Source organism: Kogia breviceps, chromosome 1 (assembly GCF_026419965.1).
Source record: "Kogia breviceps isolate mKogBre1 chromosome 1, mKogBre1 haplotype 1, whole genome shotgun sequence".
NCBI lineage: Eukaryota > Metazoa > Chordata > Mammalia > Artiodactyla > Physeteridae > Kogia > Kogia breviceps.
Window position 1 is genome coordinate 174,655,346 of NC_081310.1, and position 14,835 is coordinate 174,670,180.

Genomic DNA, 14,835 nt, shown 5'->3' on the forward strand with positions numbered 1-14,835 from the left:
GCGTGGGGGTTGGGCCGAAAGAGCCGCCAGAGCCGCCCACCTGCCCGCGGTGTCATGGCAACGACTCTGCCCACGTGGACGACGAGGAAAGGGAGGAGAAGAGAGGATAGGAGGCACCACAACAGACAGGAGGATGGGAGGGGGCTCCTCAGGGTCTTGCACGCGGGAGCCCCCATCCCTCCAGCTCGGCCCAGGGCCCCCAGGGCAGGGTGGGGCTTGTGCTCCCGGCCTGGCCTCGGAGAGTGCGTGTCCTTGGGCGTCCTGAGTGATGAAGACCTTGGCCTCCTGGGCTGCGGGCCCCCCCAGTGGAGTCCTGGGGGAGATGGGGCTTTGGCATGTGCAGACCTCTCCTTCTCGCCCCACCCCACAAGTCCGGGATGGTGCCTGGGGTTGAGGGGATGAGAGCCCGACCTACTTCTCCATTTTCTCACTATTTTTCAAAAGGAAAATGACCCACTTTTCAGCCAATCGGACTGGGGCCTGTTCCCAGGCTCATTCCCTGAGCCCCCCGCCCAGGCCTCTGCTCCATCCTCAGCCTGTTGGTCACGTGCTGGACCCACTTCCTGAGGGAAGCAGGTGCACCTGTGTGGAGGGTCCTTCCGTGCCATCTGCGCCAGGCAGGGGAGGGGCCTATTCCAGGGGTGGCCAGGGCCTGACTGATTTTACGTCAGCTCCCCTTTGGGCTGACAGTCCCCATTGACGGCCATGGTCCTGGGCACTTTGAGTGTCCTGTCCGCCATCCCCTTACACTCCTAGGACGCACACCGTGGAGGGGCAGGAAGGACTCTGGAGAGGGTGGGAGGAGGACTGCACCCCTCCTCTCACTCTGTATTAGTGGGTGGTGGTGGGCCGTCTGTCTTCCCAAGCTGCTCCATTTCCATGTGGAAAGGGAGAGCCGGTAGCACTGGAGAACCACATCTGTCTGTCTGCCTTCCAGAGAACTCTCCTAGAGGGTTTTGTCTATGCCTCTCTTCCCAAGCCCCTCCTCCTCTCTAGGATATTGGTCTGGGCCTCAGAGCCCCCTCCCTCCCTCAGCTATATTGGGTTGGGCTGGCTTGGGGGGGTGATTAGGGATTTAATTATTTAGTTTCTCCAGCTCAGTAGATTAATTCCATCCATCACAGGCAGGCTGAACCATCTCCCGATCTTTGGGTTGCCTGGCCAACCCCAGAGGGAGGCCGCATCATTGCTCACCTGGGCCCAGTATTGGATCTGGGAACAATGGATAAAGTTCTTGTTGGGGGAGCATTTGGTGTATGACATTGAGCAGATGTGGGTGCTTAAGTGCTGTGAAATGAACGTGTATGTCGGTTGTGTGGGGATAAACATGTGAACGTGTATGTGAGGTTTTGTATCTGTGCAGCTGCTGTGTGCACAAGCATCAGTGTCCATTGGATGAAAATGCACGTGCGTGTGAACCCTTGTGGGAACAAGTTTGTATATATCTGTGCACATTATGTGATGATGACTAGCTATTTGAGGACAAGTGCCATGTGAGTTGCGTTGGATGAGTCTGCATGGCTGTGTAATCTGCTTCTGGAGAACACGTGTGTTAAACTGTGAATAAGCAGTCTTGGGACCGGATGCCCATGTGCAAGGGAGGGATGGCAAGGGTGGAGGTTTCCTGAGGCTGAGTGATGGATCAGGGCACACTGAGGGTCCACCTGGTGACCTCAACAGACCAGTTTGGTCAGAGAGAGATGCTCCTTTAGACCTGCCAGGGCTTGGTCTCCTAGTGGTTGAGAGTGTCAGGCCAGGACTAGATCCAGACTCAAATCCTCCACCACCTGTGTGACTTTGGGCAATTTTCTTTGCATTTCTTAGCCTCAATTTCCTCATCTGTAAAATGGGAATAATAATGGCACCCAGTGCAAAAGATGGTCACGAGGCCTACACAAAGAAGTACATACATCTAAAGCACTTAACACGACGCTTGTTCAGTTGTAGGCATTCAGAGAGCTGAGCCTTACACTTCAGAGTTGAAAGGTACCAGAGGGTGTATGATCTGAAATGTGTTCTGTGCTTGAATGCATCCTATACCATCCTCCAAAGTGGTCCTCCAACCTCAGCTTAAATGCCTCCCTGGACAGGACACTCCCAGCTCTTCAGGAAGCCCACATCACACTGGAGCAGCTCTGCCTGCTGGAGAGTTCTGATCCAGCTTCAGGGAGTCATTTCCCTCATGCCTTCTCCCATTTCTCTCCCTATTTCTGTGCAGCAGCAGAGGGGTGCTACTTCATGATGGCTCAATTACTGATCTTGAACTTACTGAGCATCTACTATAAGCCAGGTTTTGTTTATACAGAGATAGATCAGATGGATCCTGGTTTTCAAGGAGCTCACAGCCTGCAAACAAATATTTATCCTACTGTGTTGAAGTATGGGACCTTAGAGAAGGTAGCAACTGCTTTGCTCTGGGATTGATGAGGAGGGCACGCTTAGGTGAGGTTTCTCGGAAGAGAGGATACTTGAACTGCATCAGAGGCAAAGTTGGGAGGACAGGCTTTCCATACGGGAGAATCTCATAGTCTGTGCTGACTCCTCTCCCCATACTCTCTCCCGTTGTGGTCCTAGCTCCTGCTAAGCCCAGAAGTCCAGCGAGGAGAGCAGGGGTTAAGATACCCTGGATGCTGGGGGAGGATCAGGCAGAGCAGAGGGGAGGGAGGTGCCACCACGTCAACCTGGCAGTTAGCCAACCAACTAGCCCTCACTGGGTCCTCTAGGGGCCAGCTCTGTGCTTGACTTCCCTGTAGGAGAGGCCCAGAGAAGATTCCCTGGTGCAGGCAATCTTGGTCCCACCTCTCACAGAGAGCTTAAAGGACAGTATGCCAACCCAGGAGGCAGGCTTCATGGGGCAGCAAGACACCTGGGCCAGAGAGTAGCACCGGCCACAGACCTGGCCTGGCTGAGAAGCTGCTGCCCAGGAGACCCTTGCCATGGACTTGGGATTCTACCGGTTGTTTTCTAATGGCCCTAGAAGGCTCAGGTCTGGCAGCATCCTGGAGGCCAGGGCAGCATCAGCCCAAATCTCATCAAACACATACAAGTAAAAGAAGGCACTAGGGTGCTCAAGTCAGGAGAAGCCAATGTGTGGAAACATATGTGCCAGTTGCGTTGAACAGATGAGCTTATTTACTCATTGCCACAACCTTGGAAGGTAGGTATTGTTATCCCTATTTTATGGGTGACAAAATTGAGACTCATGGTCATGCAGGTAGGCTGAGATGAAATGGTTGGAAGCAGATGATTGTCTTTTCGATACTGAGCAATAAGTTCACCAGGCTTTCCCTCCCAGATCCTTGGAGTTGGAAGAGAGACCACCAGCCCTGGCTGCAGGGATCAGCGGGGTCTACAAATCAAGGGCGTCTAGTTCTCTCAGATGCCATCATCTTTGGCCACCAGAGCTGCTCTGCTGTCTTCAGCATGCTCAAGTGGTGGGAGGTCTTCAGAAGGAATCTAGGCAAACAGAAAGTCCTGGGTGAAACATGAAACAAATGAGTATTCAGAGTTTTGGATCTCTGATCCATACCTGAGGCAGGTATGGCTACAGCCTCTGACTGAGGCTGTCTGAGAAACCCTCGCAAAGGCACTGCTCCCAGATCGCCCATGTTTTAGTGGTTTCTCCCTGGTTGTCAGGAGCTAACCCTCAGCACTGTGCTATTTTACCTGCAGTACCTTAATCCTCATGACGTCATGGTGAGAAAAGAACTAGGCTTGCCCCCATTTGAAAGGTGAGGAAACTGAACTGGAGAGAGATGCAGGGACTTCCTTAAGGCCACATGTCTAGTAACTGGTGGACCTGGGACATGAACCCAAACAGTTGTAACTCGGGGCCCGTAACCCACAGTCTCTCTCGTTAGCCGTCCCTGACCGGGGTCCTGTAGGAGTCTAATCCTGGGATCTTGCCTCTCAGCGGTGGGCTGGGATGACTTCCCCAAAGAAGACTCCTGGAGGCCTTCAGGAGGGGGAGCATGGACAGGCTGAGCAACCTGAGGATGGATCAGTTGACAGAAAGGGAAGAACGGGCCAAAAGCAGTTGGCTGTGGCTGCAGCTGGGGGTATGAGGGGTGAGGCTGATCAGGCGGAACTGTATCTCGTAGGGCATTTGGTAGCTCTGGAGAAGCCTGAACTTTGCTTCTGGTGCCTCTTGGCCATATGGCCCCAGCTGGGAGAGAAGCTGGGACCCAGCGTGTCTCGAGGAAGAGACCTACTTGGGGCTGGGAGGTTCGCTCCTCATGGTCTCCCCTTCTGCTCTGCAGTGTGGCGAGTGTAAATTTCCCCCCTTCATTCCTCTTTCCCCTCTCTGCCTTCCTGGAACTCTGCAAAGGGGCACACCTAGAGAGCCCCAGATGTGGCTGGAAAAGAACCATCTTTACCTGCCAGTTGAGAGGGGCTAGATAAACTGTGACGAACAGGGCTGGGTTTGGTGGTGGGATTTCGAATACCAAATCCTCCAGGGGCTCTCTAGAGCCCTTAGAGGGAAAGGAGGGGAGGTCCTTTCTGTGGGCTGCTGGGCACAGGAGTAGAGTGGAAAGTGACGACATTCATTCATGCGATAGATACTTTTTGAGCACCTGTTCGTGCTAGGCATTGTTCTAGACACTCAGAATACTGCAGCACATAAGACAGACTTAGTCCCTGCCCTCTTGGGGTTTATATTCTGCTATGGGGAAACATACTATAAACATGTAATAGATAAAGAAAATAATTTCAAAGAGCAATAGTGCTATGAAGGCAATGAAACCAGGTGATGTAGATAGAGCATTCCTGGGGGATGGAGTCCGACTTTAGTTAGGGAGTGGTCAGGGAAGGCCTCTCTGAGCTGAGACCTGAGAGATGAGACAGAGGAAGCCATGGGAATATCTGGGGCAGAGTGTTCCAGCAGAGAGAACATCAAGTACAAAGCCCCCTGAGGTGGGATTTTCAAAGAGATTATAGGTAGTGTGGGTTATTCACGGGCTGAGCGCTGTCCAGTGGGTCAGGAGATAGATTTAGACTTGGATCTTCCTGTGTCTCAAGTGTTTTGGAGCAGTAAGCCCATTTTCTGTAAAATTCCTACCCTAAACCCCTAGGAAGAGTTGATTAAATGAAGTAATAAAGGTGAATGAAAAAGATCCCAAACCTCCCTCCTGTTCTGTTCCCCCTCCCTTCTTTCCGCTTTCTGGGGCAGTGAGAGGAAGAGAAGGCTTTTCTAGGGTCCTAAGGGTGGGGGCTGGGCATGAGGCCTGCTGAGTCTTCAGTGACAGAGCTGGGTAGCGAGGTTGCAAGAGGCCAGGGGTGAGGAAACCAGCCCAGCTTCAGAGATCCTGCCGAAGGCAGCTGAGAAAAGCCAGTGCTGAAATGGTCAAGGGGGCTCGGACAGCCCTGGATGCAGGAAAAGGCTGGGGCTGAGGAGGAATTCCTATCAGTGGGCATGGGAGTGTGGGCTACAGGTCAGAGGCTCTGTGTTAGGGCCCCCCACTAGCTGGCCCCTTCACCATGGATGGAGCCCCAGCCTCTGAGCTGCTTTCAGGATAGTGGGTGGAGGAGGACTGGAAAAGGAAACTGAGGCAGAATCCTGGCCACTCTGCTTATCTTGACACAGGGAAAGGGGATGGGAAGGCAATTCCTGAAACTTTGAGGTCCCAAGGGCACACGTAGCTCACCCACAGGAGTGGAGGAGCCTGGGCCTACAGCAGCAAAATGAATTCCCGGCCTCACTTGCTGTAGGTTCTGCTATGTTGGAACTGCTGAGGGGATGACCTCAGAGGCTCCAGTGTGAGGGGACTAGAGAAGGCTGATCCACAGCAAGAGAGCAACTGTACCCTTTTGCTGCCATCTGGACCATCATGTCCAGCTTGTAGCTCTCTTCCAGACAGCTACTTGGGGGAAGGCATGAAGCAGTTAATATTCGATTTCTGAAATCTTTATCTTTGCCCAAAGCATCACTTTGTGTCAGCCTCTGAGACGCTGGCTTTTGTCGAAGGCACCTTGATCCTTGGCTGCCCAGGTGTGGACAATCTTGAGTAAGAACTGCTTTTTTCCAGTAGAATACCTTCGGTCTTATATAGTTTTCCCAGAGATACTAAGTGACCTACTCAAGGTCACACTGTAAACCAGTGGAGGAAGTCATAAAAATGAAAATGCAAATACTGATAGCTACCTTTATTGAGGATTCACCATGTGCCAGGTGCAGTATTATATGCTTTACCTGGTTAACCATCACATCCTTCAGACCTTTCTGATGGTGCTAATATTATCCCCATTGTATAGAAGAGAAAATAGGCTGAGAGAGGTGAATCACCTGCCCAAGTACACACGGCTAGTAAGTGAATGGAAAGGGACTTGAACCCTGAGAGTCTGACAACAGAGGCTATACCAATAACTGCTGTGATCCAGGGAGTTTGGGAGTCACCTAGGTCTCAAGAAAGGAAAATCAGCTGGTTTGGCTGCACAGGGTCCTGGGGGAGAGGACAAGAAACTACTGTGACTCTTTCCTCTGCAGCCCTTTTCCTTCCTCCATTTTCCATTGTTTTTCTGGAAGGTAATTGCTTGGGGCAGTGACAACCTCCTGGCGAATTACACAGCTGGTTTCCCAGTGAGATTTGTAACAACAACTCCACCAGCCTGGCAGCCCCCAGCAAGTTCCGGTTTAAGAAACTAATTGCTGGATTGTGTAGTTGGTGCTAAATTGGGTAATTTCTCGGTGACGGCATGTGTGCCACTTCTTCCAATCCCAGATAGATGCGAGCTGCATCAGAGAATGTGTCACACACAACACCCTCCTAGCCTCCTTCACTCCCCACTTCCTAGCCAGCTACAGGCAACTGCAAAAGCAGCTGCTTCCTTGGGCTCAGAGGTTCACCAACTGGGTAGCTCTCTGTGTGCTGGTGGCCTGGGATAGTAGATAGATGACTTGGTGCAATAAAATGGGGGAAAGGAGCACCAGCACCCAGAGTTGTCAGAGGGTTTCGGGGAGCTTCCTTTATTCTGTACTTATCTGACCTTGGACTTGGAACAAATTCAGTACTCACCACTCAGGGGAAAAGGCTAAACCACACTTTGGTTACCTCTGGAGTGTGTGGTATGTGTGCGATTCTTAGTCGTTTGTTTCCTTTTTAAAAAACAAAAAACAAAAGCAAATTCATTACTGTGTTCCTTCAGAAGGGTGTTTAATCCGTTTGGCTTCCCTGAACAGCAGCACAGCTCGGAGGAAAGCTAAGGCATTGGAGTGAGACTACACCAACTGTATGACCTGGGGACTGTCAGCCCCTCCAAGCCTCAGTTTCTTCTTCTGTAAATTGGGAGGTGGGGATAATATCTATCCCTTGGCATAGCTGTGGGAATTAAAATGTCATAAGTGAAAGGATCTTGTTCTTTGTAGGCTCACATTCACTCAACAAACACCTGCCATCTACCAAACATTGTTCTAGGAGTGGGGGGGGGGATAATACAGTGAATAAGATGGATGAAATTCCTGCACTTACATGGAGCTTACATGCTAATGGGAGAGACAGACAATTTCTGAATCACACAAATTGAAAATGGTAATGATAGAAGAGCTATAGAGATACACAGTGCCTTGAGAGCAAACAGCAGGGGAATCTGACCTAGTCAGGGAGGCCAGAGAAAGCTCCCCTGAGGAAGCAACAACCGGGCTGAGATCTGAAGGGTGTGTAGGAGTTAGCAAGGCAGAGGTGGACGGGAAAAGCTTTCTGGACGGGTGGGGCGGGGAGCGGAATAGGCCCCGTGATGGGAGAGATCATGGGACTGCAGAAAGACTGGCCTGGCTGGAGCAGAGGCAGCAAGGGGGAGCGTGTTGAGAGCAGAGTTTGGAAGCTCAGGAAGGGCCAGAGCCTGCAGGCCTTGTTGGACGGGTTAAGGCATTTTATCCTAAGACATCAATAAGCCAGTGAAGAGTTTTAACCACAGAAGTGACATGATCAGATTTGTGTTTCCAAATGACCATTTGGATTGGAGCCGGGTAAGAACGGAAGCAGGGAGACCATTTAGGAGGCTTTTGCAGACGTCCAGGCAGGAGATGATGTTCTGAGGTACTTGGATTAGTTAGCAGTGTTTTCTGATGCAAATACAGAAAATCTGGCCAACAGTGCTTTAAATAAAGAGGAGTTTATTCCTTCCTGCATTTAGGCCTGGAGGAAGGCAACTGCTTTATGTTGGTGCCATGGCTCAGTGACTCCAGGGCCAGTATTTCTGTGATTCTCTAGGCCTTTCTTTCATGGTGGCAAGACAGCTGCCCTAGCTCCAGGCATCATGATTGTATTCAAGTTGAAAAGAAAGGGAGGAAGGATGGTACTTGCAAGCCCCATCCCTTTTATTATAAAGGCAAAAATCTTTCCCAGAATCCCTCATCGAATTTTTATGTATATATCATTAGTTACAAGTGAATCTTGTGGCTTCTAGGTACAAGGGAGGCTGGGAAAGGGGAAAGGAGGTTGAGAATGAATTTTGGCTAGTCAGCCAACAGTGATTTGGTGGATATGGAAATAAGTGGGCAGATCTATTTTTAGGAAGCAAAATCCATAGGACTTGGCGACGGATTGAATTATTAGTCCCCTCCTCGCTTGTTTTTCCTGCCTGTGGATTATGTTTAGTAATGGGGCGGCAGCAGAAGGTATGTGATCATAAGTGTGATATACAGGAGGAAGTTTATATAATTAAATCTATATAAATTAAATCTTCTCTTTAGGAAATCCATAAATTGGATATCTTCTTCTCCCAGTAATTTGGATTTGATTGTATTGTTTAATATTTGGACACTGGGGATTTGGGAAGTCCAAAATGAAGCCTTCACATGTGGGATTATATTGTATAAGCTTTTAGAGTTTACAGCGTGGTTTTGTATCCCTTGATACTAAAATCCTTGGAGATAGGTGAGCAGGTATTATTAGGCTTAGAGAGGGTAGGTCACTTGTCTAGTGTCACACACTTTCTGGTCTCAGGGCTTGAGCTTTTTCCACTAGCGAGTACTGCCCTGTAGGACATGGGTAAGGGAGTTAGGGGTGGCTTGTCTGGAGAGGAGCAAACACAGGGGCCCATCTCCTTTGAGACTAGAGCTGGGAGGACATGGATTGATGCTAAAGAGACTGATAAGATCTTGATGAAGGTTTAGGGCTGGCAGCAGCCCCTGTGTGGTGGTGGAGGAAGGGGGGAAACCTGGGAATGCCCACCATTGGTGTGGACGTTCCCAGTTTTGACGTGGCCCCAAACAAAGCAAATGGGATGGTCTGGGTTTCTGTCAAAGTGGCCCTTTGTGCTGTGAGTCTCAGACATGGGTCCTGCCTGGGGCAGGAAGAGGAGGACCATGCCATGGATGAAAGACCAAGCTATCAAAGCTTCTTTCCAAGGTGGGGAGATGCTTCTAGGTGCTTTTCCAATAGCTGCTTGAAAGGCCATTTTGGTCGGAAGTCCCCTCTGCTTCCCCAGAGAGGGGCAAAGGAGGAGAATTGTCATCTAGAACCAGGCAGTTAATATCTGTGAGGTCCCCCGCAGTTCCCCTCCAGGCAAGATAACGAACATCTTCTCCAGCCCAGGCCGTAGGGTGGGCCAGGGGCTGGGCATGTCCTACCTTCCCCTCTGTGGAAGATTCCCAGGAGACTTCACAATCTTCCTCATTGTCTCACATCCTTCAGGGTCAGGAAGTCCTTCTTGTTGTCTGACTGTGTCTCTTCCACTACTATTAATCATGCCCGCAAAGCTAGCTCTTCTTCCTGACATCCCTGTGTCTAATAATGGCATCATTAGTCTTCCAGTCACGGCTGCTGCAAACTTCAGAGTCGTCTTCCTTTCTGACTCTCTCCCATCTCTTCCCAGTGTTTTCCAAACCCCAGTGTCTGCTGGAACTCTCAACCCACGCCTCAGAATTCCTTATTTACCCACCTCTTCTGCCTTTGGGCCTGCTTTTCCCTCCACTGGGAATTCTCTCTCCCTTACACACAGCCATCTTGTTCTCCATCTTAAACACACTTTTCTCTGGGAAGTCTTCCTCAGTTTCCCTCTATTGGATCTGCTCTTGCCCTCATCTTAACTGGCCTGACATTTTGGTACCCCTTTCCAGCACAGTCATTTATTCATCTACTTAGCGAACATTTATTAAGTACCAGCTCTGGGCAAAGCCCCGAGTTAGGTGCTGGAGATCCAGTGATAAATAGAGTTTGATTTCTACCCTGCAGAAGACCAGATTCTAGCTGGGGAGACAGAAACTGAAACAGACAATTTCAGTGCAGTGTGATAGCTGCTTTCATGGGAGGAACCCAGGGTGTTATAAAAACCCAATAGAGAGGCATAACCCAGAATAAGAGCACAAAAAGTCTTCGAGGGAAGGTGGGCTTAACATGAATAAGTGTTAGCCAGGGGAGTTGGTTGGGAGGTGGATGAAAGGAGATTCTAGGAGGAAGGAGCAGCTTGTGCAAAAATACAGGGACCTAAAATAACCCTATCACGTGAGAGATTGTTCCCCTGTTAGACTACAAGCCTCTCGATGACAGGGACCACACTTAAATCACCTCTATACACTTCTCATTCCGAGTCTTATTATGGTAGCTGCTCAACAAATATTTGTGGAATGGAATCATATTTGAGGGCAATGAAAAAAAAAAAAAAATGCAGTGGCTCAGCACCATGGACAGATCACACAGACACCTGCAGTTGGAGGTAGTCCAAACTGTAAGCTCATTTGCATTCATCTGCATAATGAAGCCAACTTCATTTCCCTGGGGGTCTAAAGGCTCTGCATCATGGGGGATCCGATCAGTCCTGGTTTGGGGGGTTGGGCAGGGAAACTGTCAAGGCCTGAGACTGGTCCTCTGAGGACTCCAGGAGAATCTCTTTTCCTCTTTGCTTACCACCCTTTTCTTTTTGGTCAGGAGCCAGTGGTCCTGAGCCTTCTGAAGTTAGGATTCTGCCTGGCGGTGGGAATCCTGACACCAAGGATGGGACAACCCGGATGGTGAGTAGTAGGAGACTCTGGGAGACGGGGTTCTTTTTTTTTTTGGAGATGGGCTTCTTAAATCAGAATAACCTGGGTTTAAATCTTGATTCAAAATGACTCACCCATTTACCAGCTTTGTGACCTTACCATTTTGAGCTCAATTTTCTCATGGGTAAGTGTGGATAATGTCTACACATAGGATTTCAGTTTGATTAGAGAATATTAGGTATGCACAGTACCTGCTACATAGCAAGTGCTCAGAGATGAGCTGTGAGCAGGATTTGGAAGAAGCCATACCCATGGTGGGTATGGGGAGGCAGTGGAGGGGAGGAAGGGAGGAAGAGCCTTGGAGGTGCTGCTGTCTGGAGTCTTTGAGGCTGTCATCACCTCATAGTCAGCAGATGGCCCAGGAGCCTGGTCTGGGATGAGAGAGGGCGCCGTCTGCCAGCTCCTCAGTCCCCGTCCCTCCTGCTGGCACCCCCTCCTGCCGTAGCTCCTGTCCTGGCAGCTCTGGAGTCCTGATTGGAGGCAGTACTTGCTGAGAGCTGACCTCTCTGTCCTGTAGTCTTGGCAAGCCTGGGATGGGGGCCAGGAGCACTGGTTCCAATGCTTTCTCTCCATCACCCCCCTGCCCTGCCAGCCCACTGTTCCTGGGAGGAGGAACTCCTGGGTTCTAACCCCAGTTTAGGATTCAGATGCTGCTCGAAGAGCCAGCATTCCTCCTCTTTATGTTTCTCCTCCCTTCATGACTCCCCTCCATTGGAATGGGGGTGGTGGTAAAAGGCAAAAGGGGAAATTTCATCAGGGGATATTTGGAACCCGGAAGAGGAAGGCGGAGCCATCTCAGGTTATCCCTTCCTATCTCAGTTCTGGGTGGGGGGGCGGGAAGGAGAATAAGCCTACAGCCAGATAGAAGGAGCTGGGTGTGGAAGGAAGCGGAGGGGTTTTCCTGCAGAATCGTGATAGATATGTAGATTTGGGTCCAGTGTTCTTTATGGTTATTGATTCTGGGAGCTGTGACCCAGAGGCCTGACTCTTCATAGCAGTGGAATCGGGTAGGGATGGGACACAGGTGTGGTGCTGGATCGATTTGCCTCATGTCAGCTTGTTAAAAGATAGTTCACCTAATGGCTAGTACGTTTGACTATTGTTTTTATGTCTGTATTGGTATCTTTTTATTTTTGGTTACCTAAGAATTTTTAAAAACCCATTTGGTTGAGGGCATTTCCTCTTGTGAATAAGTATTTATCGTATTTGCAGCATTTGATGAATGATGACGTTATCTTGTGCCCTTGTGAGCATCTTTGTCTAGTATGACTGTTTGAAGGCTTTTAAGCCTGTTTGTGGAAAGAGAGTAGAATTAATCACACTAAATTGGTATGCACTACCTCAAGGGCTATAAGAATACCTAATAAAAGATAGTTTCGGGTGAAGTGGCCTGTTGTTCAATCCTAATCCCACTACTCCCTGTTTTCCCAGGAGGTTCCTGGGGCCTGGCCCCCAGCGCTATGAAGAGCCCTTGCTGAGGCCATGAGGGGTTATCATGGCGACCGAGGCAGCCATCCCCGCCCAGCCCGCTTTGCCGAGCAGCAGCATATGGACGTGGGCCCCGCTGCCAGGGCTCCATACCTGCTGGGCTCCGGGGAGGCCTTCTCCACCGAGCCCCGCTTCTGTGCCCCAAGGGCTGGCCTGGGACACCTTTCTCCTGAAGGGCCCCTGAGCCTGAGTGAGGGGCCATCAACAGGCCCCGAGGGAGGGCCAGGAGGGGCCGGGGTTGGGGGGGGTAGCAGCACCTTCCCCAGGATGTACCCTGGCCAGGGCCCCTTCGACACCTGTGAAGACTGTGTGGGCCACCCACAGGGCAAGGGTGCCCCCCGCCTGCCTCCCACACTTCTGGACCAGTTTGAAAAGCAGTTGCCCGTTCAACAAGATGGCTTCCACACGCTGCCATACCAGCGAGGTCCAGCAGGGGCCGGGGCTGGGCCAGGGTCTGGCCCTACCCCGGAGGCCCGCAGCGAGAGCCCCAGCCGCATCCGGCACCTGGTTCACTCTGTGCAGAAGCTGTTTGCCAAGTCCCACTCTCTGGAGGCGCCAGGGAAGCGGGACTATAACGGGCCCAAGGCCGAGGGCAGAGGTGGCTCCGGCGGAGACAGCTACCCTGGCCCGGGCTCTGGAGGCCTCCACACCTCCCACCACCACCACCACCACCACCACCACCACCACCAGTCCCGGCACAGCAAGAGGAGCAAGAGCAAGGACCGCAAGGGGGACGGACGGCACCAGGCCAAGGCCGCGGGCTGGTGGAGCTCCGATGACAACTTGGACAGTGACAGCGGCTTCCTGGCCGGTGGGCGGCCCCCTGGGGAGCCTGGTGGTCCCTTCTGCCTGGAGGCTCCAGATGGGTCCTACCGGGACTTGAGCTTCAAGGGGCGCTCGGGCGGGTCGGAAGGCCGTTGTCTTGCCTGCACTGGCATGTCCATGTCACTGGATGGACAATCGGTCAAGCGAAGTGCCTGGCACACCATGATGGTCAGCCAGGGCCGGGATGGATACCCAGGGGCCGGGCCGGGCAAGGGGCTCCTGGGTCCGGAGGCCAAGGCCAAAGCCAGGACTTATCACTATCTGCAGGTGAGGCTTTGCTGGGGGTGGGGAACAGGGTCCTCGGCCCTCATCAATGTTGTCACCCAGGGAGCTGTGGAAAGGGTTGGGTGAGAGCCAGCTCTTCCCAGGATGGAGGGGCTGGAGTCAGGGAGGCTCTTCCCTGCCTCACTGTATTGCCTTGAGCCCCTTTTGGGACCTCAGTTTCCCTGCTTGTGCAGTGAAGGGGCCCTTCTATTTTGATATCGTACGTCAGTGCCAGGAGGACTTTTCCTTTACCTGATGTTTTGGACAAGCTGTGCTGGCCTCTGCCTCGTGAGGCTGGAGGCAGAATGAGGTTGAGAGCAGGCAGTGAACAGGACAGCGTGTGTGGTGCTCCCTGCCTGTAGCTTCCCCAGGATTGGAGGTCAGCAGTTGGAAAGCAGTCTTCTTGCCCCTAGGCCTTCTCCAGACCTCTTTCCTGCCCAAAATGCCTGGGTGGTCCAGATACTGTTTGAATGTGAAGGTCAGTTATTTCCAGAATGTGCCTCTGCTGGTGTTTGTCGTTCTGGGGAACCTGCAGTGGGACACCTGTGAGGCTGTGGAAGAGCCTGGGAGCCTGTCTTACGGGTTTCCCCAGGCTGGGCTTCACACCGAAGTCTGAGCTCCAGACACAGCAGCGGGCCAGGACTTCCTGAGAGTGGATGGTACAGGTGATAACTGGCACACTGTCCCTGTCCTCTTTTTACCAACTCTGTGGTGTCTGCAGGTGAGGCTAAGAGCTCTGACCCCTTCTTCTTATGGACCCTTCATCCATCTCTCACTGTCCCCTCTCCGTCTTCCTATTGAGATGGGGTCAGGGGCTCTTCTTGCCATCAACCTTCCTCTTCTCTGCCTTATGCCCCCCTCTCATATCCCCTGACATGCTTTCTTGAGCCCCGCTGTAGTTTTAGGAGGAAAAGTCTAGACAAGTTCTAGAAGTCCAGTAGACTTAGGGTTATCCCCCAAACCCATGTTCTGTATAGTTAATCTGCATCCGTTCATTCAGTGAGCATTTCCTGGGTGCTGTGGATACAAAGATGAAGACACAGACGCTGCTTGGGAGGAGCTCACCGTTTAAAGGTGGCATAGACAAGGCATCAGGTAGAATACACTGTGATGAGGCTGTGAGAGGAGAGAGCCTTGGGAGCCCAGAGGAGGCACCTCACCCACCTGGGTGATGGTGGCCAGAACAACTTCTAGGAATAGTGCCTCCTGAGCAGAATCTCAGTGGAGAATTTGGAGTTAGTTGAGTGCAGAAGTTCCAGGATTAAGGGTGTTCCAGGAAG

General features: G+C 51.6%; 1 protein-coding gene across 5 annotated transcripts in view; it reads left to right on the forward strand.

Annotated features, from left to right (window-relative positions):
• DLGAP3 (DLG associated protein 3) overlaps window positions 1-14,835 on the forward strand; it is a 60,907-nt gene that overhangs the window by 10,216 nt on the left and 35,856 nt on the right. For all 5 annotated transcript variants that reach the window (XM_059056736.2, XM_067011991.1, XM_067011972.1 and 2 more), the window contains 2 exons: window positions 10,866-10,948; window positions 12,410-13,558. In XM_059056736.2, the coding sequence (XP_058912719.1) occupies window positions 12,461-13,558 (1,098 nt within the window). In that variant the 5' untranslated portion in view covers window positions 10,866-10,948; window positions 12,410-12,460. The remainder of the gene's footprint in view (window positions 1-10,865; window positions 10,949-12,409; window positions 13,559-14,835) is intronic.